The sequence below is a fragment of the Martes martes genome (genome assembly GCF_963455335.1).
Source record: "Martes martes genome assembly, chromosome: 6".
In the NCBI taxonomy this organism is placed as follows: Eukaryota; Metazoa; Chordata; class Mammalia; order Carnivora; family Mustelidae; genus Martes; species Martes martes.
The window spans coordinates 56,300,096-56,325,949 of record NC_137893.1 but is presented as its reverse complement, the minus strand read 5'-3'; the positions used below and the strand labels follow the sequence as shown (position 1 = coordinate 56,325,949).

General features: G+C 36.7%; 1 protein-coding gene across 3 annotated transcripts in view; it reads left to right on the top strand.

Moving 5' to 3' along the window:
• Nucleotides 1-25,854, top strand: part of GRM1 (glutamate metabotropic receptor 1) — a gene marked incomplete at both ends in the record, with an annotated part of 416,726 nt that overhangs the window by 378,883 nt on the left and 11,989 nt on the right. For all 3 annotated transcript variants that reach the window (XM_080807035.1, XM_080807036.1, XM_080807037.1), the window contains one exon: nt 669-1,599. In XM_080807035.1, the coding sequence (XP_080663161.1) occupies nt 669-1,599 (931 nt within the window). The remainder of the gene's footprint in view (nt 1-668; nt 1,600-25,854) is intronic.

Below are 25,854 nucleotides of genomic sequence, written 5' to 3'. Positions count from 1 at the left end.
AGAATTCAAATAAAATTTATGTTTAAAACACTCTGTTGGCCAAAATAGTACTTGTCTATGAGTTAGACTTACCTCTGGACAATAACTATGTGAAAATGAAAATTTCGTTAGTGTATTTCTTACTAACTTATTCTGTCACATCATCACTAATTTAACCTTCCCAGGAAACAGTTTAGTTTCCTTTTTCTCTTTTTTTGAAAGTGTAGAACGAAGTTCCACCCACAGAGTGGCACCCATTTATAAAGCTGGTGTTGGGAAAAAAGATTATTTTTGTAGGCTCAAGTGTGTCACATTAGTCTTGTGATGAGATCTGGTTTGGGAATACAATTGTCTTGACAAGGTAATGGTGTACATTTATTAGCGTAATAATGAGGCATTTCAAAAAAATAATTAAAATAACACAAAATGTGGAAGATGTACACCTAGCTATGCCTCTGGTAACTAGTAAGCAGTGTTATTACTGATCAGCAGAAATCTTGGATTTTAAAACTATTTTTCTTGGGGCTCTGGGGTGACCCAGTTGGTTAAGCATCTGAATCTTGATCTCAGCTCAGGTCTTGATCTCAGGGTTGTGAGTTCGAGTCCCCCATTTGGCTCCATGCTGGGTATGAAGCCTACTTGAAAAGAAAAATTAAAAAAAAAAATTAAAACTATTTTTTTCATTACAGGCTGTGAACCTATTCCTGTGCGCTATCTCGAGTGGAGCAACATAGAATCCATTATAGCCATCGCCTTTTCCTGCCTGGGCATACTTGTCACCTTGTTTGTTACCCTCATCTTTGTGCTGTACCGGGACACACCAGTGGTCAAATCCTCCAGTCGGGAGCTCTGCTACATTATTCTAGCTGGCATCTTCCTCGGTTATGTGTGCCCTTTTACTCTCATTGCCAAGCCTACCACCACATCCTGCTACCTCCAGCGCCTTCTGGTTGGCCTCTCCTCTGCCATGTGCTATTCTGCTTTAGTGACCAAAACCAACCGAATTGCACGTATCCTAGCTGGCAGCAAGAAGAAAATCTGTACCCGGAAGCCCAGGTTCATGAGTGCCTGGGCCCAGGTGATCATTGCCTCAATTCTGATTAGTGTGCAGCTAACCCTGGTGGTAACCTTGATCATCATGGAGCCCCCCATGCCCATCCTGTCCTACCCAAGTATCAAGGAAGTCTACCTTATCTGCAATACCAGCAACCTGGGTGTGGTGGCCCCTCTGGGCTACAATGGACTCCTCATCATGAGCTGTACCTATTATGCCTTCAAGACCCGCAATGTGCCCGCCAACTTCAATGAGGCCAAATATATTGCCTTCACCATGTATACCACCTGCATCATCTGGCTGGCTTTTGTGCCCATTTACTTTGGGAGCAACTACAAGATCATTACCACCTGCTTTGCAGTGAGCCTCAGTGTAACAGTGGCCCTGGGGTGCATGTTCACTCCCAAGATGTACATCATTATTGCCAAGCCTGAGAGGAATGTCCGCAGTGCCTTCACCACCTCCGATGTAGTCCGCATGCACGTTGGCGATGGCAAGCTGCCTTGCCGCTCCAACACTTTCCTCAACATTTTCCGAAGAAAGAAGCCAGGGGCAGGGAATGCCAAGTGAGTTATCTGACCCAGCTTTACCTCCCCCTCTCTCTTTTCTCTTTACTTCTATTTGACTAACTCATGTTCTTCCATTTCCCCCAACAGTTTTCACTTCCTTTCTTACTCTTTTTTCCCTTTTTCCAAATTTCACATTCTCTGCCAGTAGAAATACTAAAGGTCTTCTTTGTTCTCATTCCCTTGAAAAAGCAAGGAGCATAAAGGTTGTTTTTGTGGTTGTTGTAGAAGCGACAACCAGCTGAGCATATTCTTAATCTTACCTAGAATCTTAAGCTTCTTTTCTAATAAGTTTTTCCTTTCACATGGGTTCTCTCCTTTATGGAACATCAACACTTCTCTGAGGTCTGGGTTTGAGATGCAAACTCTAGTTCTAATTTCTAGTTTAGACTATGATTGAATAAAGTTTCTAAGTTATTTTTATCACTCTGGAGTCTCACCATTACTAATCATGGGATGGAAAGAAGGAAATTAAGCACCTGGGGAAATCCGACTATTTCATAATTTGAGTACAACTAGCAGCGAGTCTGCCCTGGAATAAGTTCCCTTGAGCAGCAGTCCTCCCATGCCCCTCTTACTTACTGAGCATCAATTGGTATTGTAATAAAGATGTTCCATAATGCTACACAAGAGTTGTGCTGCCTCTACTGCAAGGTCACAAGCAGAATGGTTTGTTTCCGAGCCATAAAGCACCAGAAGAAATAAGAAACTAGAAAAGAGTAAAGAGCTCCAAACTGACACAGATACTTGAAGTTCTAAAGATAGTTTAACCACCCAAAAAGTCCTCAATTTTCCCCATTAACACTGTTAATTTTTTTCTGAAACAATCTTTTAAAAGTGAAGACTTTTAGTACAAATAATAATAACATATACGATTATTGTATATTTTTTCACCCACCTGAACAAGCCAGGAAGACAAGGGGCATAGGTGTTATTTTCCTTCATTTTATAAGTGAGGAAACTCACTTATGTTCTATGACTCGTGAGTGTAATTCTATTTAGTTAGATATTCTTTGCCTAGGTTTTAATTGGCATGAAATTTCTCACCTTACCTTATGTCAAAAAATGTACATGCTAAACCTCTGTGTTTTGTATCTTTACTTGCCAAGAGGTACCATGTGAATCTTTTATAGAAATCATATAATTGGTTTGAGGATCTGATGAAGGAGTCTGTGGGGAAAAAATATATATATATTTTTGTAAGATTTTTTTTTAATTTTTTTATTTGTTTACTTGACAGAGAGGGAGATCACAAGTAGACAGAGAGGCAGGCAGAGAGAGAGGGGGAGGAAGCAGGCTCCCCACTGAGCAGAGAGCTGGATGTGGGGCTCGATCCCAGGACCCTGAGATCATGACCTGAGCTGAAGGCAGAGACTTAACCCACTGAGCTACCCAGGTGCCCCCCCAAAATATTTTTTAATCTATGAAATTATTATTATTTCAAATAATAAATAGTAATTTTTTCAGTGTTAAGGATTAAGATCATAATGCATGTTTACTCTTTGGTATATCCATTTCGAGTTCTAAATAAAACACTGATAATAAAAGTTGCATAGTCATTTTTTTTCCCTTGCCAGGCTTTTCATGCTAGCCAGTGTGCCATCAGGAGCAGCCCCCTGGCAGGGACTCAACAGTAAGCATGAAGGCATATGAACAGTGCCATGAAATGAGAAAAAAATAATAGACCATAGCCACAGAGTCCAGATGTAAAATGGCATCATAACAATTTCCATTAAGAGAGAAGGAGTGGGAAGAAACACAATGAGAAAGAGAGCACTCTTTAAGCTGGAATGTTTGTAGACACTAGGAGATTTCCTTTGTCCCATGTCATATGGCTTTATGAGGGATCCATTCTACCACCTACCATTATACAATCCATGTTTCTGATTTTTCTGCCTTTATTATGGTTCTTCAGAAACTTTTACGTGATTTTTGATCATTTTTATTTCTGAAAGCTGTTCTAACCATTTGATGAAAGAAGATACCTATGTGATCATGGTATCTTGTGTTGGTACCCAGGGATATGCATCTATGGAAGCTCTCCCAATGATTTTATATACACTTGTGCATAGAACTCCATGAGCACCTGTCCTAGAGCAGTGACTGATGAATAGTATACCGTGCTTGCTGCCGGGATAAGCTGATGTGACTTTAACAATGCTTATTAGCAACTCTCTTGCAGCCAGACATTGTACATTCTGATCATCTTCTTGTACATGGAACTTCTTTTCTTATAAGCCTGAGAATATACCTTTCACTATTATGAATTTAGAAATCAATTTTATTTGGGATCCTGCTTTTAAGAGAGAAATCAGTTTGTTCTAAATTGGATTGGTTGTCTAGGAGGTGCTATTTAACCAATAAATTGCTTATCTATTAGCTATAATTTATCAACACTCTCAGAGTATTATGGTATACTTCTAATTAATAGCATGCAGGTTTCTTAGTATGATCTATAGCCTCTGCAGGATGTAGCACACAGCTGAGCTGACCCACAGAGTTATTTGAGGCTAGAGCTCTATGGAACACAGCCACTTATTTATTTATTTTTCTGATTTATTCTTCTGTGGCTTCTCTTTTAACTCTCTATGAGACTATAATTTTAAAATAATAATAATCTCAGTGCCTATGTTTTTACCTTTTTTATTGCTGTCTTATGTGCTTCTGGTTTGTCTCCAAATTTACAAAAACCACAACAATCTAATATTTTTCTACAGCAACTAAAATCTAGCAGAGTTTTGCCAACTGTAGCAAAGGGGCTGAAAACTCTGGAGAGCATATCACCCAATGAGTTTATTACCATTCTGGATGTGTAATTCCTAGGTTTATGGTGCACTGAGGGTGTTCGGCAGTCTGCATATGTAGCTATAAACACAGAACAGCTGCTGTAATGAAGAGCTTCCAACTGATCTGTTTGAATATTATTGTGAAGAATTGCAAGTCCGACTACATCGTCATAAGAGGCTGTTTCTGAGATACTTGGGAGGGATGACGTCGTGGGTCTGTTTTTGAAAAGTTTTCTGCAGTTTTTTAATTTAATTCACAGCTAACCATGTGATACGACCAAAGGTCTGGACACTTCTTTTACATTTTCTGAAGTGTAATTTAGGAGGAGTTTAACCAATAAATTGGGTGTTCGGGTTACTTACAGTTAGATGCCTAATTAAGCATAATCCTACCCTAGAAGATTGATTGAACAGCATAATTGCCTTTGACAGCTCTAATTTCTTTAGCTGAAGTAACTCAATGTGTTCTGATAGGAAAATATTTAAGCTTAACCTTATATAAAGATAGTGGTAAAATTCTTTTCTTGGCAATAGAAGAAATATAGAAATTCTCAGGCATTCATAATTAAATTATTTAGATCCAAATTACTTATCATTTCTCTTTAAGCAAAATGAGTTAACACTATGCAATCAAAAAATTAAAATAATATGTAAATGACATGCTTCTTTTCAAAAATAGGTATATTAATGACTAAATCTCAAACTAACACTCCTATTTTTTGGATAAATAACCTCAGTGAGTGCCAGTCTAACAGTACATGGAGCTGAAATGTGACAGTTCACCCCTATGGCCTTTTGCATGCAGGGCTGAAAACAATTACAATCACAAAAAGGCATTAGATTCATGCAAGAGAGTAATTTTAAAACCTAGGTCCCTAGCGGCACCTGCGTGGCTCAGTGGGTTAAGCCACCAACTCTGAGTTTTGGCTCAGATCATTCATCCCAGGATCCTGAGATTGAGCCCTGCTCCTGTGCTCTATGCTCAACCTGGAATCTGCCTGAGATTCTTTCCCCCTACTTCTCCCTCCTCCTTTCTCCCCCCACCCCCACCACTGCTTGCACTCTCTCTCTTTCAAATAAATAAAGCCTTTAAAAAAAGCATAGGTTTCTAAATAAATAGAATATTATTATGTTCTTGCAATTGTTTCTTACGCATTTGAATGTATGTTTCTACTGAGTGCAAAAGCTAAGTGACATACTAAATAGAATGATGCTCTGAGGAAATTTTTCTCTTGGTCTGCTAGAAACATTTTTGTCCATAAGTAGAGGTCACTAAGCCTGCAGCATTCATGATTATGCCCTGGGTATGCCTTTTAATTTGTTTTTCTTCCTTTGATTATGAAAGGAAATATGGTAAGGTGCCAACAGACATCACAATCAAATAGAAATAACATGTTTTCGTTCATAGAAAGAACTCAGTCACTATTCTAATAAGCTTGTCAATGAGAAGATTTGTCATTTTGAAATTATTTTTCCTGTAATCATACAATAAATGGCTTTAAAAGTATTGTAAAAAAGTGACAGTATTGTAAATATTCCCTTGCTTTTAGAGTAAATATCAGAAGATTTTATCTAAGTACTTGTCATAGAATTTTATTACTCGAGAGTAATATTTACGGAGGACGAATTGTTTGTTCATTCATTTATTCAATCAGTCATTGTTTCAACAGTAAGCTTAAAAGCACATACATACTTGATGTGGTGCTAGGTAATATTCAGGATAAAAAAAGATATAAGAAGCAGGCACGGACCGTATCAGTCTTGTGATATGGTAAGGGAAACACAAAATATAACTAACTATGCTGGGTTAGGTGCCATAATACCACAGTATAACATTGTGGGTGTCAGGGAAGAAGGGGATTAGGTCCAGCTAATGGAGTAGTACCTGCTGAAGGATAGGACAAAATTTCTTGATGACAATGGCATTTGAACTTGGCCTGAAAGGTTGTTTTCAACAGGAGAAAACATTTGCATGTCATGTAAATGAAGCTTTAGAAATGTGAATGCATTTTCTGGCCATACTGTGGAATCTGATATGAATGAAGTACATGGAGAAGTATAGTGGTGGGCAAATTTGTCCTACAAAAAGAGGACAGATTATTGATAATAATTGACAATAATCAATAATCAATGTTCTAAGGAGTTTAGGTATTTTTTATATGAACTGCAAGGTACATTAAGGATTTTTGTGATTTTTATGGTCATGTGTAAGCTTTATGGGAAGAGATTGACTACTGAAAGATTAATCAATAGAGTGTTACAATAACCCAAATGACAGGTTAAGAGTTTTAAAATAGAGCAGTGAAGTAAAAGCCCAACCCCAGGTATGAATATGAAAAACTTTTCTGAGCTTGATACATTAGAGTTGGATTATTGGTTTGCAGAGAGGAATGAAGAAATAAAACCTAGAATACAACTCTCACAATTTGACCCTGTGTGACTGGAAAAATGCAGCTAGAATGAAGGTGGAATACAGATGTAGAACTGGGGAGAGGTTGATGAGTTGGGTTTCAGACTTATCAATTGAAGATGCAGTAAAGGCATTCCAAATAGAGGCAGCCATAAGTTATTTAGAGATTTAAGTCAGGAGCTCAAAAGAAAGGTCTGAGCCAGAGCTCTAGATTTGAGGCTTAATTGTTAGAATGTTTAAAGTGGCCAAAAGTGTGGTTATGACATAAGAAAAGAAGAAAGTAGGAGGAAGAACATTAGGGAACACTTGCACTTGAGAAATAAGATATAAATAAGGAAAACCTAAAGGCAATAAACACAAGGGAATCAAAAAGAATGGGGGAAACAAGAGACTGCAGTATCCTGGAAACCAAGGAGGAGACTGTGTCTTAGTCAGCTTGGGTTGCCATAGTAAAATCCCACAGACTGGACGCTTAAACAACAGACATTTATTTTCTCACAGTTCTGGAGGCCAGAATTCCAAGATCAGTATGCCAGCATGGTTGGTTTCTGGTGAGATCTCTCCTCTTGGGTTGCAGATGGCTGCCTTCTAGCTGTGGGCTCCTGTAACTTCTTGTCCGTGCAAGCATGGGGAGAGAGAGAGGGAGAGGGAGAGGGAGAGGGGAAGAGGAGGGAGAGAGAACTATGTGGTCTCACTTTTTGAAAGAGCACCAATCCCAGATGAAGGTCCCACTCTGAGGACCTCCTATAAACCAAATTACTTCCCAAAGTCTCCACTTCCTAATAACATTACACCAGGGGTTAGAACTCAATTTAGGAATTTGGGGCAACACAACCATTCAGTATATAACAGACTGTTCCAACAAGATTGAGCTTGGGATCCTTGGGTACCCCAAGGATGGAGACTCTATGGTTATCCTTGAGTGGCTTCAGTGTTGTGATGTGGGTAGAATTTCTATTAGAATAAGTTGAGTTTGGCATTAAGGGAACTTAAAATTCTAGATAGTATTTAAGGAGGGAGGAGTGATGTAAGAGAGGAGAGATTTAAGCTTGTCTGTATCTAAGAAAAGAGGCATGTGTTTATGCTGAGCCACCTGACTCAGACCTGTGCCATTACAATACAGTCATTCGCCATCTATTGACAACTCTGTGACCAATGAAGCATCGACTCTGAAGAACATGTTGGTTATGTTCAATACTGGTTCTCACTTAACTACACGTGTGTTGCTTGACATTTAAAAAAAAAAGATAAAAAAATCAGGCTGGGAATTTATAGGAATTTTAATTAAAATCCAAAAATAAAAAAAAATAAGAAAATACAGCCCTTGTTACTGATTTTATCATACCTCGGGACTTAGAGTGTAGGATTTGAGAAGAGACATATGAAGGAAAGTCTGGAAAGTAACATGTGCTTTCCTGGAATGAGTGGGGGAGCTAGAGGATTTGTAGCTGATAAGTAGCAATTGTTTGTAGAAGAAAGAAGGATGTTGTGGATCCAGAGACAGACTCAGCTGGGGCTAACACAGGTACCTTTATTCAGCTGTGATTGAAAGGAGCCGGAAATCCTTGGATCTTTCCCTGACAGCTAGTCATAGTGCTGGAGCCTGCCAGCATGAGGACATTTTATTTGGGGTAAAGACTTAATGCCCCCCCCCCCCGGCCGAAAAACCAAGCCAAAATGCTTTCACTTCATGAAAGATATAACATTTTGCCACCTGAAGCATATTAGCCATAACTTAGAATGAAAATAGGTAAGTCGGTATGTCTGTCACATGTGGAGAAGTTGCTGCTGTGAGGGACCAGCTGCAGAGGCCATGGGCTTAGGTGTAGGGAAAGGGTGCACAACAGGACAAAGGAGGGATGGACACAACTTGTCCCTCATCAGGTGCTGCAAATTTTCAGTCATCATTGTTTTCTTGTTTTTTTTTTTAAATCTTGTTAATAATATGCTCATTTTGCAAATAACACAGAAGTAGCTCCTTTTGATACTTGTATTTTATGTTTTCAAGTTCTACACTGAGACCATAAGGTACAGATTATGTTGCAGCTTCAAAGAGAACATAGTTCCCTTTGAATATAGGTCACCTTTTACATTTCTTTCAAATTCAAATAAACTTACATGACTGATCCACATTCAAGCTCCCAAACATAATATTTTATTCTCATATGTTAACAGTACATAGTTTTCAAACTGAATTAAGAATATTCTTTTTTTAAAGAAAAAAGATTTATTTATTTTAGAGATAGAGAAAGAGAGAAGTGACGGGCAGAGGGAGAGGGAGAGAAACTTGAGCAGACTGTGCTAAATGGAGAGACCAACCCAGGGCTTGGTCTAATGATCCTGAGATCATGACCCTGAGATCATGACCTGAGCCAAAACGAAGAGTTGGACACTTAACTGACTGTGCCACTGAAGGGCCCCTGAATTCAGAATATTCTATATGAATATCCATAATGGCCCAAGAGAGGTCCGTATAACACAACTGTGCAAAGAACCTAAGGCTTGAAAAGCTCAAGCCATTTTTATAAGAGAAAGAGTTGGGACTAAAATCATTGTGGAGGTTTGTTTGGATAAAACCATCACTCTAATAGCTGTTTATGTCTGCAACCTCAATAATGTATATATTCATTCATGTATTCAATAAAATGAATAAGACATGTAGACTGCCCTCAAGAAGTTCATGGTTTATTGATATAACACACTGTTACAATAAAATTGAGTGAGTGGGAATGACAGGAAATGGTATAGTGTGGTGATTCAGGTGAATGGGTAAATTTAGAGCCAGAAGTTTATTAGGTATATACTCCACTCTATGTAACAGTCACCTGTTAAAGAAACTATTGGAAGACCCACTGGAGACCTGGAGGCTGAACCTGACCATGGATATTCTCAGATCATGGGAACAGAGCCTATAGATTCACTAATTATAACTCTTAAGCTGCAAGTTATAGAAACCAACTTAAGTTAGCCTAAGCAAATTTATTTTCCATTTGTATAAAATAAATGGGAAAATGTACCTAAAGAGCATTGTGCAGTGCCTAGCACATAGTAAAATATCAATAGCTGTTACTAGTGACACTGAAATTTTGAAAATAGGGGATGATGTATGGGAATTTACATACTAGAATAAAACTCTGCATTACACCATCCTATAAAGAGAGTTTCGAAAACTGGCAGTGTGCATCACCATTATCATTAGTTCATGGTATCTATGTTATGTAGAATGGAAGGGCATGTATCTGCTGAAAGTGAGGACATGCAGGTGTGACTTAGTGTGAGATGTGTGTGGGGAAGGACACCCTGTTTGACATGGCTTGGCAACCTGTCCATACTTGGCCATAGCTAAAGAAAGATGAGGTCATTGGCATTCCATCTGCTAATGTTCAGTGTAAAGTGTTACCTACTCTAAAGGGAAGCAGACCGTGTGAGCAACGTGTTTGTAAAGCTAGTTCAAGAGCAAAAATATTAACAGTTTGCAGAATGAAGAACATAAGAAGAAGAAAGTACCAGTGGATTTGTAAGCTTCAGCTCATGAGAAGAGACCCTTAGGCTCCTTAATTAGAACTCTCTGGCTACAAATTATTGGAGCCAATTTAAGCTAGTCTGAGTGAAAAGGGTTGGACTATTTACAGAAAGAATATAAGGACTACTTTCAGGTATCCCATGGTAATAAGATTTGGAATGCTTCTGGGACACATGGGGTTTGGGCTCCTGAGGAGAAAGCTCTCAGGGTCACCTCCTGTCTCCTCCCTGCCTGCCTCCTTCATCTTCTCCTCATAGATCTGCCTTCTTCATGTCATGGGCCCTCATGGTCCATCCAAGGACAACCATCCCTATGCTCCTGAGTTTACACGCAGTTATAGATCCAGCTACCCAAAGAGACTGCTTTCATTCTCTCTACCCATGTAGCTCTACATAACACAGAAACTGATTGGCTAAGCCTGTCTCATGTGTCTACCTCAGTTTAACGAGGTGAAGGACAATCATCTGTCTGTATAAATCATAAGTGATTATTCCAAATTCTAGTAGCTATGCCAATGGAGGGGAAAGAAAATGTCATAACTCTGACACAGCATTTATTATAAAGGTATGCACTATAGAATCAAACAAATTAAACAACAACAACAAAAAACCTGTCTTTACTACTTTTATAAAGAATCCTGACTATAAGATGCTTCTCAGTTGCCTAAAGATGAACAAAGAGGAAGGGGAAAGGTGTTTTATTTTGTTAAAGGAAAATAGGTCATTGGGACATTGTCTTCTGAATGAATTAAAATACGCGTAATGGGGCATCTGGGTGGCTCAGTGGGTTAAGCCTCTGCCTTCAGCTCAGGTCATGATCTCAGGGTCCTGGGATTGAGCCCCGCATCGGGCTCTCTGCTCAGCGGGGAGCCTGCTTCCCTCCCTCTCTCTGCCTGCCTCTCTGCCTACTTGTGATCTCTCTCTGTGTGTCAAATAAATAAATAAAATCTTTAAAAATAAATAAATAAAAATAAAATACGTATAAATTAAAGGCCAACAATAAAATATTGCTTATTATTAACATTGGTTATAGAAGAAGAAAATTATATGACTATAATTTGATTTTGTTTCAAAAGGGTAAACGAGACCTCCTATAATTCAAGGCACCTTAAGGATATCTTCTATGCAAATTTTCTTCAAGATAAATGAGGAGTCCACTACTAATAAAATTAAGACAAGTCCCTAGTGATTCTGCTAAACATGTTGAAAATCAACCCCATAAAAGAAATCAATAAGAAATATTTTCCTGGGACGCCTGGGTGGCTCAGTTGGTTAAGCATCTGCCTTCGGCTCAGGTCATGATCCCAGGGTCCTGGGATAAATAAAGTCCCTCATTGGCCTCCTTGCTTGACAGGGAGCCTGCTTCCCCCTCTCCCTCTGCTGCTTGCCCTGCTTGTGCTCTCTCTGACAAATAAATAAATAAAATCTTTAAAAAAAGATAAATATTTTCCTTTCCCTGATTTTCCAGCTATAAAAATGTATAGTTAGTTTGCTCCTAATAAATTCTCTCAAACATTGTGGGAATTAATATCATTTTCCATTTTGCACTGCTTGGGGAGTGGGAAAGATTAACAAAGAAAAAAAAATTAAGACATACATGATAAAAAAAAAAATAATAAATAAATAAATAATAAAAATTAAAAAAAAAAAGACATACATGATCAAAGTATAATAGAAGGATTTATGACCAGAGGGCAGGGGTAGCAGTGAAGGAACGGAAGCACGGATCTGTCACTAGCCAGCTCTGTGACTTTAGCCATTGATTCTGTCAGTGTCTTATTGCAAGTTTTAGTATTTCAAGATATTTTAGTTAAGTTTTCATAATTCAGTCCTTTGCTTAAAAAAAATATGGAGGGCTTACTACTTTACAAACTGTGGACAATTTACCGGTGAAGAAATATTGAATGGTCTATAATCCCACAGAATTTTGAATCGAGCAGAGGACACCAGCAAGAGCCCTGACAACAACAATGTGGCAGTGTAGTCCTAGGACGGAAAGGATGGATAGCATGTTCAGGAGACATAACAGAAGGGACCTCTAGTGTAGACCATGGATGGAGTCAGGCAGGGATCTAAGATGGCTAAGAATAATGGCTGCCATTAGCTAGACCAAGCAGTGGGTTAAGGTTGGGGAAGGTACAGGGAAAATGTTTAAGGCAGAGAAAAATGTAGAGGCAAGAGATACTGTGGCATAGTTGGGGGCGAGGGGCAGGATGGGGGTGTCTCCAATAGGGTTGACAGTAATTATTCTTACAAAAAATATTTAGCTCTGAATGTTTAAAGTCAAAAGTTACTCCAGAGCTGATCCTAGTATAAAATCACTTTTGCTCTGATAGTTAGTATGGTTTCAAGACTTGATACATACTTTTAAGTTTGGGAAGAGAACCACTGATGACTCATTCACTCAACAAATGATTTTCAAGTGCCTACTATGTGCCCAGTACTGGAACAGTGCAGGGAATACAGTGGTGAGCAAAACAGATCCAGCCCCTGCCTTTATGGAGGTGAAAATCTAGCCAGGAAACCAGACATGGAACAGGTAAATACAAGTGTAGTTAGTGTTTGTAAGACTAAATACAAGGAGTTATGGAGTGTCATTAGAGGGATCTAACCAGTCCCAGTGCAGGGAGCCTGGCCATGTTCCAGGAAGCAGCATTATTTAAATAAGACTTCTGAAGCAGAGAAGGGGTTAGCTAGGGATGGCAGGGGACTAATGGAGTAGAGCAGAAAAGAAATCAGAATGTAAAGGCGCTGAGCAGAAAAAATACTCAAGGCTAAAGGAAATGAAGCAATTCCAGGATGCCTGCAGACAAGAAAGAATGAAAAATATGATGAGAAGAAACTGGACCAGTCAGCTATGACCAGATAGGGTCTAGTTTGAGGGCTTTGGAGCTTGGATCTTACCATCTGAACCATGAAAATCCACTAAGGTCATCCTGCCATCCGTGAGCTACGAGTTTTACAATTGGCACTCGAGCCTCAGCGCGGAGGAGTGCTGGGGAGCAAGATTCAAGACCCTGGGCTTGGGGAGTAGGCTCGAGGTGGGAGACTATAGTGGCCTGACCTAGGGCTTGGGCAGGTGGTGGTGAAAAGAGAGATCTCAGATAAATAATAAAAAGTGAGGTTGCTCACAAAATTCCATTTTAAGACCTATAAAATAAACAGACATATGCAATCACCTCAGGGTGGTTTGGCTCCAAAGCCTATAAAATTTGAACTATTACCAGACTAAATGTGTTAGCACATCTATACCGTGATTAATCTATAAGAGTGGGGGTTGATCAGACATTAAAGCAAAGAAGAACAGTCACCAAAACAAACATTAGAAATGGTCATAGACCTCTGTGATGTGGAGATGGGTGAAGGGGCTGAAGACCCATGGGCTCTTTAAAAATTTAAGTCCCAATGACAAGAGGATCCCTAGAATTAATAGAGTGAAATAAGCTGTCTTAGCTCAATGCCATCAAATGTTTAATTATTAAAGTGTGTAAGGCTGTTCTCAGCCTTTCTGATCCAGAAATTCATAACTCATGTGTTATTTACTACACATATGTATTTCCTTTATTCTACAGGAAGAATCCTAGTTTCCAAGGAAACAGGAGATGGTAGGATTGAAATGTCTCAGAGGTAAATAATTATGTTATTCCACAGTAGACATACAAGTGTCTTAGGATAACTACTAATACTACCACAACCAATTAATTACTCAAAATATGTTAAATATGGTAGTTCATATCTGATCTTCCCATCCCTCCCTTTTAAACTAGTTTTACTGTATCTACATTATCTGATTATGTAGCCATTACATACTATATGTTCTCCCTTTTAACCTTCATTTAATTTTAGTTCTACAATCAAGAATGGGTTTTTTTTTTGTTTGTTTGTTTTTAAAATTTTTATTTCTTTATTTGACAGACAGAGATCACAAGTAGGCAGAGAGGCAGGCAGAGAGAGGGGGAGGGAAGCAGGCTCCCTGCTGAGCAGAGAGCCCGATGTGGGGCTCGATCCCAGGATCCTGAGATCATGACCTGAGCTGAAGGCAGAGGCTTAACCCATTGAGCCACCCAGGGACCCAAGGATGGGATTAATACTTAACTTCCAGTCTTCATGATGATGTCTTCCTAGTTATTTTGGTAGTCTGAAGCCCATAAGCTTAGCCCAGAGTAGATTTTTCAGGGATTTAATCACAGGAACAATAGTCACTCAGTTTTTGCTTATGAAAGTAGTTCATCTACAGCCTTTATGTCAAATATAAAATTCAGGGAGCACATTTTGTTTTCCTAAAGTATCTTCAATTTGCCTTTCTAGTTACAGCTAACATAGAGATTTGTTGCCCAAAATTCTGATGATTATCTATCTTCCCTTATAAAATACCTGCTAGTTTTTTCCTAGACATCCAAAATAAAATATTTCCATTTCCTATGACGTCTGCTTGTTTTACTAGAACATGTCTTCATATTGGTTTTCCTCTGTCAGTACTTTCAATGTGTAGTTACAAGTCTTTTTTTCAATTTCAGGAAAATTTTCTTGAGCTATATATAATCTTCAGTATTCATTTCCTTGCTTTTTTTTTTCTTCAAACATTTCTAATATCTGTATATTGAAACTTTTTTGGCCAACTTCAATATGTACATTTTCTTTCTAATCCTTTTTATCCTTTCATTTCATATTCTTTTTTATTGAAGCATAGTTACATAATTATATCACTATGCGTTGATTTTTTTTTTAAGATTTTATTTTTTTATTTGTTAAAGAGAGAGAGAGAGAGAGAGAGCGTGCGAGCACAGGCAGACAGAGTGGTAGGCAGAGGCAGAGGGAGAAGCAGGCTCCCTGCCGAGCAAGGAGCCCGATGCTGGACTTGATCCTAGGACGCTGGGATCATGACCTGAGCCAAAGGCAGCCACTTAACCAACTGAGCCATCCAGGCATCCCAACTATGCATAGATTTTAATGGCGGTTTGATTAACTTAGAAAATTTCATGATATACCCCATTAACGCACCTGCAGTCAAGATAAAGAGCATTGTCTTCACCGTAGAAATTTCCCTCATTCTTTTCTAATCTCTTTCACTTCCCATTCAGAGACAACCACTACTGTGATTTCAATCCCCATAGATTAATTTGCCTGTTCTGGAATTTCAAAAAATTGAAATCATATAGTAGGTTTCTCTTATATCACCATTCTTTCACACAACGTGAGATTTGTCCACATTCTTGCATGGATCAAGAGTTTATTCCTTTTAATTGCTGATTAATGTTATGTTGTATAAATATACTAAAATTTCTTTCATCTAATGTGCTAATGGGCATTTAGTTTGTTTCCAACTCTCAATCATACATAGAGCTATAATCAACACACATATACTAGTTTTTATGAACATATATTTTCATTCTTTGTAGGTATATGCCTAGAAGTGGAATTTCTGGATGATAAGGCAGCTGCATATTTAATTTACAAGAAACTGCCAAAGAGATTTTGCCATTTCATAGTCCTACTAAGAATGTATGAGATCCATTTGGTGTTGATAATTTTTCACATTTTAGTCATTCTAATGAGTACGTCATAGAATTTAATTATAGTTTCAAATTGCGTTTTCCTGATGACTAATGACCTCAAAATTCTTTTCATGTGCTTTTTGGTCATTTATATGTCCTCTTTTATGAAATATCTATCCAAATTTTTGCCTATTTTTTACTGGGTCATTTGTATTTTAGTATTTATTTTTAGGGCTTCTTTTTATAATCTGGATATGAGATTTTGCCAGATACATGTATAATAGTATTTTCTTAATCTGTGACTTGACTTTTCATTTTCTTAGTGGTATCTTTTGATGAGTGGAAGTTTTTAATTTTAATTTTGATGAAGTTCAATTTATCATTTCTTTTATGGTTAGTGCTTTTTGTGTTCAGTTTAAAAAATTTTTGCCTACTCTAGGTCCCCAAAATTTTCTTCTAGGACCTTTATAATTAATTTATAATTAGGACCTTTATAATTTTGACTTTTACATTTAGTACTGTAATACTTTTAAAATACATGGTGTAAGGCATGGGTCAAGGTTCTTTTAACTTTTTCTTTTTTTAAGATTTTATTTATTTATTTGACAGAAATCACAAGTAGGCAGAGAGGCAGGCAAAAGGGGGTGGGGGAAGCAGGCTCCCCACTGAGCAGAGAGCCAGATTCGGGGCTTGATCCCAGAACTCTGGGATCATGACCTGAGCCGAAGGTAGAGGCTTAACCCACTGAGCCACCCAGGCACCCCTTAATTTTTTTAAAATAGAAATTGTTTTCCCAGCTTAATTTTTGAAAAGACTTTCCTTCCGTAATTGAATGACATTGGTGTTTTAGTCTCAGTTATGGACTCTCTATTCTGTTCTATTGATATATTTGCCTATCTTTATGAAAATACCACACTCTTTTCTATTCCTAAATCTTAATTGTCTTAAAATTAAGTAATATAACTACTCTAGCATTATTACTGTTTTGGCCATTCTGGATCTAGGACATCTTGCCATTACTCAAAATTTCATCATTATGCATGACATTACATCCAGGATTTTTCATAATTTAGCTTTATCAGGTTGGGGATACTCCTTTATACCCTCAGTTTGCTGAGAAATTTATCATAAACTGGCATTGAATTTTGTCAATATCTTTTTTTCCGCATCACTTGAAATATCCGATTTTTTTTTCTATTCTACTCTGTTAACATGGGGGAATAAACTGAATTATTATTGAATACTAATCCATTCCTGGATTTCCTAATATAAATTCTTCTTGGTTCTCTTCTATATTGGTTAGCCGAAATAGAGAGTCTACCTTGTCTGACACTGGTGTAGCTAATAGCTTTTAGTTTTGGTTAATGTTTCTTGTTATACATTTTCCATCCTTTGTTTTTCAGCTTTTTTGTTCCTTATGTTTAAAGAATATCTCTCATAAGCTGCACATGGTTAGATTTAGATTTTGTTTCTTAATCATTTTGATAATACTTATATTTGAATTAGAATATTTAGTTAACTTCAGTTGGTCTAATTGCTGGCATAATCATATTTATATCTACTTAATTAATTGCTGCTTGTCTTGGTGGAATGATTACTTCCATTTATGTTTATTGTCCTTTTGTTTTTCTCTTCCTTCTTGCCTTTTTTGGATTAATACAGCATTTTAATACTCAGTTTTCCCATCTACTAATTTGTTAGCTTAACATTTTTTTAATTATTCTTTTTATGGTTACCCTAGAGATTATAATAAGGATTTCCTGACTTTTGTAATCTTAAATAAATTAGTAGTTTAACACTTCCCAAATAAAGCCAGGATCTTAAAATACTTTAATTGCATTTGCTTTGTGTCAACTTTTGTGCTTTTGTGCTTTAAAATACTTTAATTGCATTTGCTTTATGTCAAGTTTTGTGCTTTTCTGTTGTGCATTTTAATTCTGCACACATTTTACATCTCATATTACATGACTATTATTGTTTTGCACAATCAATACATGCTGGTATATTCCTGATATGTAAACCCTTCGGTGATTTACTGATGTATTGTAGTTTTGTAAAGTTTATTCTGCTTCACCTGGCACATCCTTTTACTAGGGTACAGCTCTCCAGGGGTCCTCTGGGTCCCCACTGTTTCCATAGGCTCCACATGATTTAAATGCCTTTAACTTCAATTGTGATTCCTTAGTGCTGTGAGACTTCCAGAAACTTCATTCTGATTTCCTGCAGTTTTCTACTTAGCTTTGTATCCTGTGCTTTGTGCAGCCTGAAATTTGTACATTTTTCATGAGGGAACCTACCGAGTGTTAGTCTCTTTGTGTGTGTGTGTGTGAGAGAGACCCCCTTCCAGAATCTTGGCTCCTCAAGTCCTTGTTGCCTTGGAAGACTTGAAATCAGTTTTTATGTCTACAGGCCTATGCATTTATAAAGTTTTTCTTGCTGCTTTACCTCTTAGTTAAGATCCTCTGCCTGCATGCTCAGTCTGTTTTTCCTGAACCAAGAATCATCAAGTGTTCCCAGAGCAAAATAGTTTGAAGATTATCCACTTACCTTTCTGAAGTTCTCTTCTTTCTGACTTGGATTTCTGACTTGAATTCTTTCTGACTTGGTACGTTGGATTCTGGTTGCCATGACAGTTTTTGATGTCTGTAAATGAGTTTCAAAAATATTGAATCTGCTTTTTCTAGTTATTCTCAGTGAGAGAGTTGTTTTACCCCAGGGTATTACATATTAGCTGGAAGCAGATGTCCTCTTATACCAATTTTAGTATCTCCCCCTCTCATTTTTCAGTAAGCTACGATATCATTATAATTTCTTTTAGGGCTATGGGGACTATACATCTAATACTATGAAGGAAATCATATGATAATCGCTATCTGATTCTATTTCAGGTTTGATGGGTGGTGACATGAAGATATTAATGCCTCTGCTTAAAGAGAAATGGTAGCATAAAATAAACTTTAATAGAAACTTATCTAATACTGTGAATGCCATAGACAAGAATATCAGAAGCCTCACACAACTCTAGATTTAAGTAATCTAAGTCCTTTTTGTATCATTACTTCAATTTTAAGCTTCTTACCAAAGTAATTATTTCTTTCTTTCTTTTTTTTTTTCAATTTTTTATATTTTGTCAAGGGGTAGGCAAATAGTTGATTGACAATCCTGGTCTTTTTAGCAAATCAAATATATAACAAGGATTCATCATTTTTTAAAAAGATTTATTTATTTGTTTTAGAGAGTGGGGAAAGGCAAAGGGAGAGAGAATCTTAAGCAGACTCTGTGCTAAGCACTGAGACCAATTCAGGGCTTAATTTCACAACCCTGAGATCACTCACAACCCTGAGCTGTAATCAAGAGTCAGATGCTTAACTGACTGTACCAAGCAGGTGCCCCAAGGAGTCTTCATTTTTAATTGATCAAAATTAAACTGAACTTGAAATTATGATTAATGAATCACAAGTTATTTATTATTTGAGAGAGAGAGCATAAGCAGGAGGGGCAGTGGGAGAGGGGGGGAGAGAGAGAGAGAGAGAATTTCAAGCACACTTCTCAATGAGTGTGGAGCCCTTCTTGGGGCTCAATCTCATGACCCTGAGATCATGACTTGAGCTGAAATCAAGAGTCAGATGCTCAACTGACTGAGCCACCCAGGCACCCCCATGAATCACAAGTTATGATGAGTTATGAGCAACTATTTTCTGTTTTCAAAATACCTGCATTAATTTGCCATGATCACTCAATTTCTATGCCATACATAACATGTTTGGCAAACATGATTTTTGCATATTTTATTTAGATATTTGTCAAATGCTAAAGAAACAAGAAACATAACATGATTCATGCTCAAATTGGAGATAAGCACATTTGTAAATGTACAAAATATATAAAAATTTTATGGATGCTATGATTTAGGTCAATTTAGGTAACTGAGACCCCCCCCATCTGTATTCACAGAAATAGATAAAATTAATGGTTTGTATCACTGTGGACTGTAATTAACTTCATAAGAAGAGTCTTTGGTTAAATGAATATTAGTTCTGAGAGAAATTTGAGATAATCTAGTTTTCCAATTTTTAACTGATATCCCCCCCTTTTTTTTATTAAGGTATAAGTGACATACAACTATTAATTTAGGTGTACCATATAATGATTTGATATTTGGGCACATTGTGAAATGATCACCATAATAAGTCTAGTTAGCATCCATCACCACACAAAGTCACAAAAGTTGTGTGTGTGCTTTTTTTTTTGTTTTTTGTTTTTGTTTCTGTCATGGGATAGGAACTTTTAAGATTTATTCTCTTGGCAACTTTAAAATATGCATTATAGTATTATACTGGTCTACATAAAAGTATTAGTTTGAATTTCCAAATTCTATACTTTTTATTTGATATTGTTCTTTAGTAGCTCATATTTTAATATATACTTGTAGAGTTTTTACTTCAACCCTTTTTTTCAGCAAAAGAAAATATATTCACAGATCCTAGGCAATGCCATAGTTTACTGGGGTAAAGCTATGAGGAGAAGGAATTTTACTCCCAAATTATGTTATTATAAACTTTTTTAGAATAATATTTATTGCTTATTTTTCATATTTAAAAAAGTGATAAATATTTATTGTGGTCAATTTGGAAAATATAGGAAAGCACAAAATTATCTACAATTCTATGAATACACAGAAGTAAAACCACCATTACCATTTTTTTTGGTATATCCTCATTTTTACACACACACATAAATACATACATGTTATTTTTACTTATTATTTGTAAACTTAATTTTCACTGGGGATTTTATGACATTCAATATTTAATATTAGAATTAATTTAGGAATTAGTTATAAAAACAATTAGCATTTTTTATATTCCTGAAACTACCAAAGTGATGAAGAAATTCAGAAGTATTTCTGGTTTATTTTCCTATTAGGATTATTTCTCCATTCTGTTTTGATTTTTTCAGTCATTCATTCATTTACTACAAGTAAGTGCCCATATGTATTTTCACGTCCTCCACCAAAGTCCCTGGTTATGCCTTTTGTCATAAGATGACTTTTAAATCACTCCCTTCATTCTTAAAAGTGATCATTCTTTGCATGAGAGATTATATGGTTTCCTTTTATTTCCAAAAGTTGGGGCAGGAAAAAAGGGAGATGAGAAGTACACAATGGTAAATCTGATATAGAATCTGCCCTTCAGAAACTATGGCCTATCAAATGTAGGAGATAAGAATTAACATCAATAACTTATATAATATGAAGTGAAAAGGATCACAGGAGAGATGCAAAGAAATAATATACATTGCAATGTGGTCAAAAACTTGATAAATATGTTTGGATGCTGAAGGAAATATGTGCAAAATCTTGTGAAGAGTAAAGAAATTTCGGGAATGTTATAAAAGAAAAAAACTTTTTTATCAGGGAGTTACTGAAGTGACAAGGAGAGTGAGACTAGAATACCAGAGAGAGGAGAACCAAGAAGTGAACCGATGATCTGCAGCTGCTTTTCTCGGGGAGCATCCGCCAACTCCAGGCCCCGGCTGGGGGAATACTATCCAGGCATGACCAAGCTGAGTATCCAGTCATGGCCCAAGCAGAGTCCGTGGAGGGAGGAGAGAAAGCAGAAGAGATGCTGTAGCCATCAGGCTGAAGTGCTAAAAAGAAAGGGAGAGAGGCTTCAACACATGTCTAGCTTCTCTCTCAAAACATTTGCAATTGCCTGCAATTGAGCAGATCAGAAGGGTTAAAAGATAAACTAAACACTTCCGACATAGAGTGGTATTTTCATGGAGTCTTTCAATAATGAGGAGACAGACCCACTTGTGGGGGGAATAAAAAAACAGAAATGCCTTTAGCAACCAATTGAGGCTGGACTGACAAAATTGGAGACTCAAAGGCACTCAATGTTATGGTCAGGGCTCCCCCATCACTTGCCTAATTCTGAAGTTGTGTAGGTCAGAAAGCCAAAAATCTAAGCTGAAAATCTTTGAAAAGCTGGCCAGAAGCTCCCATAGCCTCTTAATGCTGAGGTGATAAACACCCACCAGATAAGGTGTACTAGTGCACAGTCAGATGTTCTGTTGAAAGTCCTGAAGGGATATACCCTAGAGTAGACCAGTTCCTATCCCAGTTATAAAATGACTTTGACTCAGCTCAGTTCTGGATTAGATTAAGATAATCTGTCCTCTTCTGCTTAACAGATAAAGTGGTAAGGCAACTCTAGCACAGATAATACCATCTACCATGTACTGCCTCTACAGAATCTTATTTTATATATATTTTGAATATGTGTGTGTGTGTGTGTGTGTGTGTATGCTTTATACGTTTAAGTATGGAGGTATCATATGTTTAGGCATGGAAAAGTTTGGATAATAATTCAAAAATTCAAGGGAAACAATTAGACAATGGAAGCAGAGCCACAGGTGATACACTGATCACTGTTGGAGGGTGTTAGAAAACCAAATCATTATTCTGAACATTTCTAAAGAAAAGAAAAGAATCACCCATTTGGCCTGTGTTTTCTGTTTGAACTCTACATCAAAGGAACTGAGTATCTGATGAGGGGAAATTCTACTTTAGAAAATAAATCTAACTGACAAATACAGAAAGGATGATACAATTGTAATAATGCCATTTTGTAGTTTTGTAATAAAATGATCTCCATAATGATCATCAGTGACTGCTAAAACCATTAGATGAAAGGCTGATGGGAAGTTTTGAAACATATGCATTAGGCTGATCACACCTGAACCCACTGATCAATCTTAATGTGATTAATAGACAACCCAATTTATGTGCTTTTTGGTCTGGTATGATAGGGAGCAAACCCTATCTCCTATATGTTATACTCCTTGCACAAACAATCATGAATCTGATCAAGCCCTCAGATCTATCATTTCATAGGCAATATAGGTGGCAGAGGAACATATTAAATGACACTATAGGGACTCAACCAGTAAAATCTATAATCTGGGAAACAATCAGTATTTTTTCAACAAATAAATAGTCATCAAAAAAGGAGAAGGGAACATCTATAGATTAAAAAAAGCTTAAGAGAGTCACCAGCAAAATGCAATATGCAGATCTTGTTTGGATGCTGATTTGAAAATCAAAAGTAAAATAAAAATATATGAGACAGTCAGGGAAATCCAAATAGTGACTTTGATATTAAACATTTAATATAAAATATTAAAGAATTACTATTAATGTATTTTAGATGTAATAATATTATTATTTTTCCTTTTATTATAAAAATGTGCATCTATATTATAGGCCTATATACTGAATTACTTATGGATGAAAACATAAAGATTTAGCTTTTCTTTAAATAAATGTCAGTATAGATGGAACAAAATTCACATATGTATTATTATTGAAGCTGAATAGGGATATGGTGTTCATTTTAGTATTTTCTCCATGTTTCTATATTTTTGAAATTTTTCATAATAAAAAGCCTTTTTTTAAAGATGTCTGAAAAACAAACAGAATAATATGAATCCTCACATACTAGTCTAAATTGGGCAAGCACTTGGTAGAGCAATTTGGCCATATATAAGAAAGATGAACATACCCTCACAACAATCCACCAACTCTACTTCTAAGTCCATAACTTAGGAAAACTCTCCCATATATGTGTATAGGAGACATAATCTAGAATGTTTACTGCACATTGCTTAAAATAGCAAAATGTAGGAAACAACCTAAGTGGACATCGGTAGAATTGAGCATATTTTTGGTGGTGTGGTATGTATTCAGTTTAATTTAAGTGAGTGAATTAGAACTGTTCTTGGAACACTACATCAAAAACTAATGATGTATTGTCTGGTGACTAACATAACACATACACACACACACACATACAAAGAATTAGAACTGTACCTATTAATGTAATACAAAATGGAAAAAAATGGGCAAATTACTGAATGGAAATAGAGTGTGATGCCATGTCAATAAAATCTAATAACATGGTAAACACTACCATATATTATTTATTAACACATATGAATATATGTTGTAAAAGTACTAAATTATGCCAAGTGATGATTCATATACCAAGTTTTCCCTAGGAAAGGCTAAATTAGTATTAAGAATAATATACAGAGGGCTTCACATATGTTCTAAATGTTTTCAAAAGAAAGAAAACCTTATATAAGGAAAAAATGTTCATATTTGGCAAATCTATAATAATTGAATTGAATTTTATTAGGTCATTTTCTATAAGCTCTTACTAGCTTAGAAATCTTTATAATTAAAATTCTCTTTAAAGAAGAGTATTTTACACCTTTCTGGAGAAACTGCATTGTGTGTTTATATAAAGAACATTAATGTACAGTATTAGATATCCATGCACTAAAATGAAGAGTAGCAGAAATTACCATTTACAGAGGGCTTACATATACAATCAGAGCTCCACTCTCCTCTCTGACAAACAAATATTTAGAAATAAATATTTAAATTCAGATAAGAAAAAATGCATTTGGCTTTGGAAAACAATCAGAGGCATAAATTATCCTATATTTATCTATAACAACAACAAATAAAAGATAGACCACACTCTGCTAAAATGGTCTTGAATGGTTGCTGCCAATCTTTATGGATTACTTTGGACAGCTGCCACATTATTATTTCCATGGTAAACTGACCATCTGGAATTGTATAGACTGTTTCTCTCTGCTAAAAGTAGACTCACCACCAAACCTCTCACAGAAACGCAACTTCAGACAGATGGCTAACCTGCTCTGTACCTAGCTTTCACCTGCTCCCGCCACATCCATTCAGTGTCACTAACCTTCCCCACCCCACCCCCAAACACCATCCTCCACAATCTGAAAAGAGTTTATTTTTTAGTAGAAATTATTGAAATTCTTAAATACATTCTTAAGTAAAATGAAGTAAACTTTGAGATACTCTGGATTAGTCTACTTTAAATCTCACTGAGATTTAAAATACCTGGGTCTTTTGTCTGTGCTTTTGTTCCTCCATCCTTCAGAGAAAGGGTTTTAATAGTGATACCTTAAACTGCGATAACATTTTGTTATTTGGAATCATTTTCACATTTATTCTTTCAACAATCCATTATGAATGAAAAAACTGAATCTGAGAGGGGGCAAATACACATTTGGAGAATGCCTGGTTTCCTGGGCCCTTATCCAGCCATCCTACTTCTGCACTACCATGAGTGAAACCTGTTTGTAACAACTTCTCAAGTTCATGTGAAGAATAATTCCTTGAACAGAAACTGACATATGAATGAACTACTGTAAGGAAAATAACATATTATGGGGCGCCTGGGTGGCTCAGTCATTAAGCATCTGCCTTTGGCTCAGGTCATGATCCCAGGGTCCTGGGATCGAGCTCCACGTCAGGCTCCCCGCTCAGTGGGAAGCCTGCTTCTCCCTCTCCCACTCCACCTGCTTGTGTTCCCTCTCTCACTGTGTCTCTCTCTGTCAAATAAATAAAATCTTAAAAAAAAAAAAGAAAGAAAATAATACATTAAAACAAAGTTATATGGGACTAAGTGCACCCAAAGAGAGATGGTCTCTTCTACAAAGGAAGATTTAGACAATGAGGACAGATGGGAGGAACTTGTAATAAGCAGTGACTCTATAGGAAGAGCAGAGGAGAGGAAAGGAGAAGGAAGGAAGAAAGGAAAAAAGAAAAAAGGAAAATGAAAGAAAAATAGAAGGAAAGTAGAGAAAGAAAAAAAGAGCAAAAGAAAAGAAAAAAACTGCACTTTCAGAAGAAATTGAAAAGAAATCTTTCTTACTAAATTTCTGGGGTTTCTTTAAATCCATGGTTTCTGCCAAAAGATTCAAGCACAGATTTGGGACTTATATTTGACAAGTCTCCATATGCTGCATTTTCCCTCCAAGCTTTTACTCCGGCTCGCCGAATCTGGTTGGTTGAATATGTGGTTTTACAGTTGCTAAAAATACCCTGAAGTGAAGTTCCTCTCAGTTTCTGTGCAGTGATAAAACGGACACTCTGGCATTAGATTTTTCAAGGCTCTGGCCTGTAACCTTTAATCAACCACCCCTTTCATAAAAG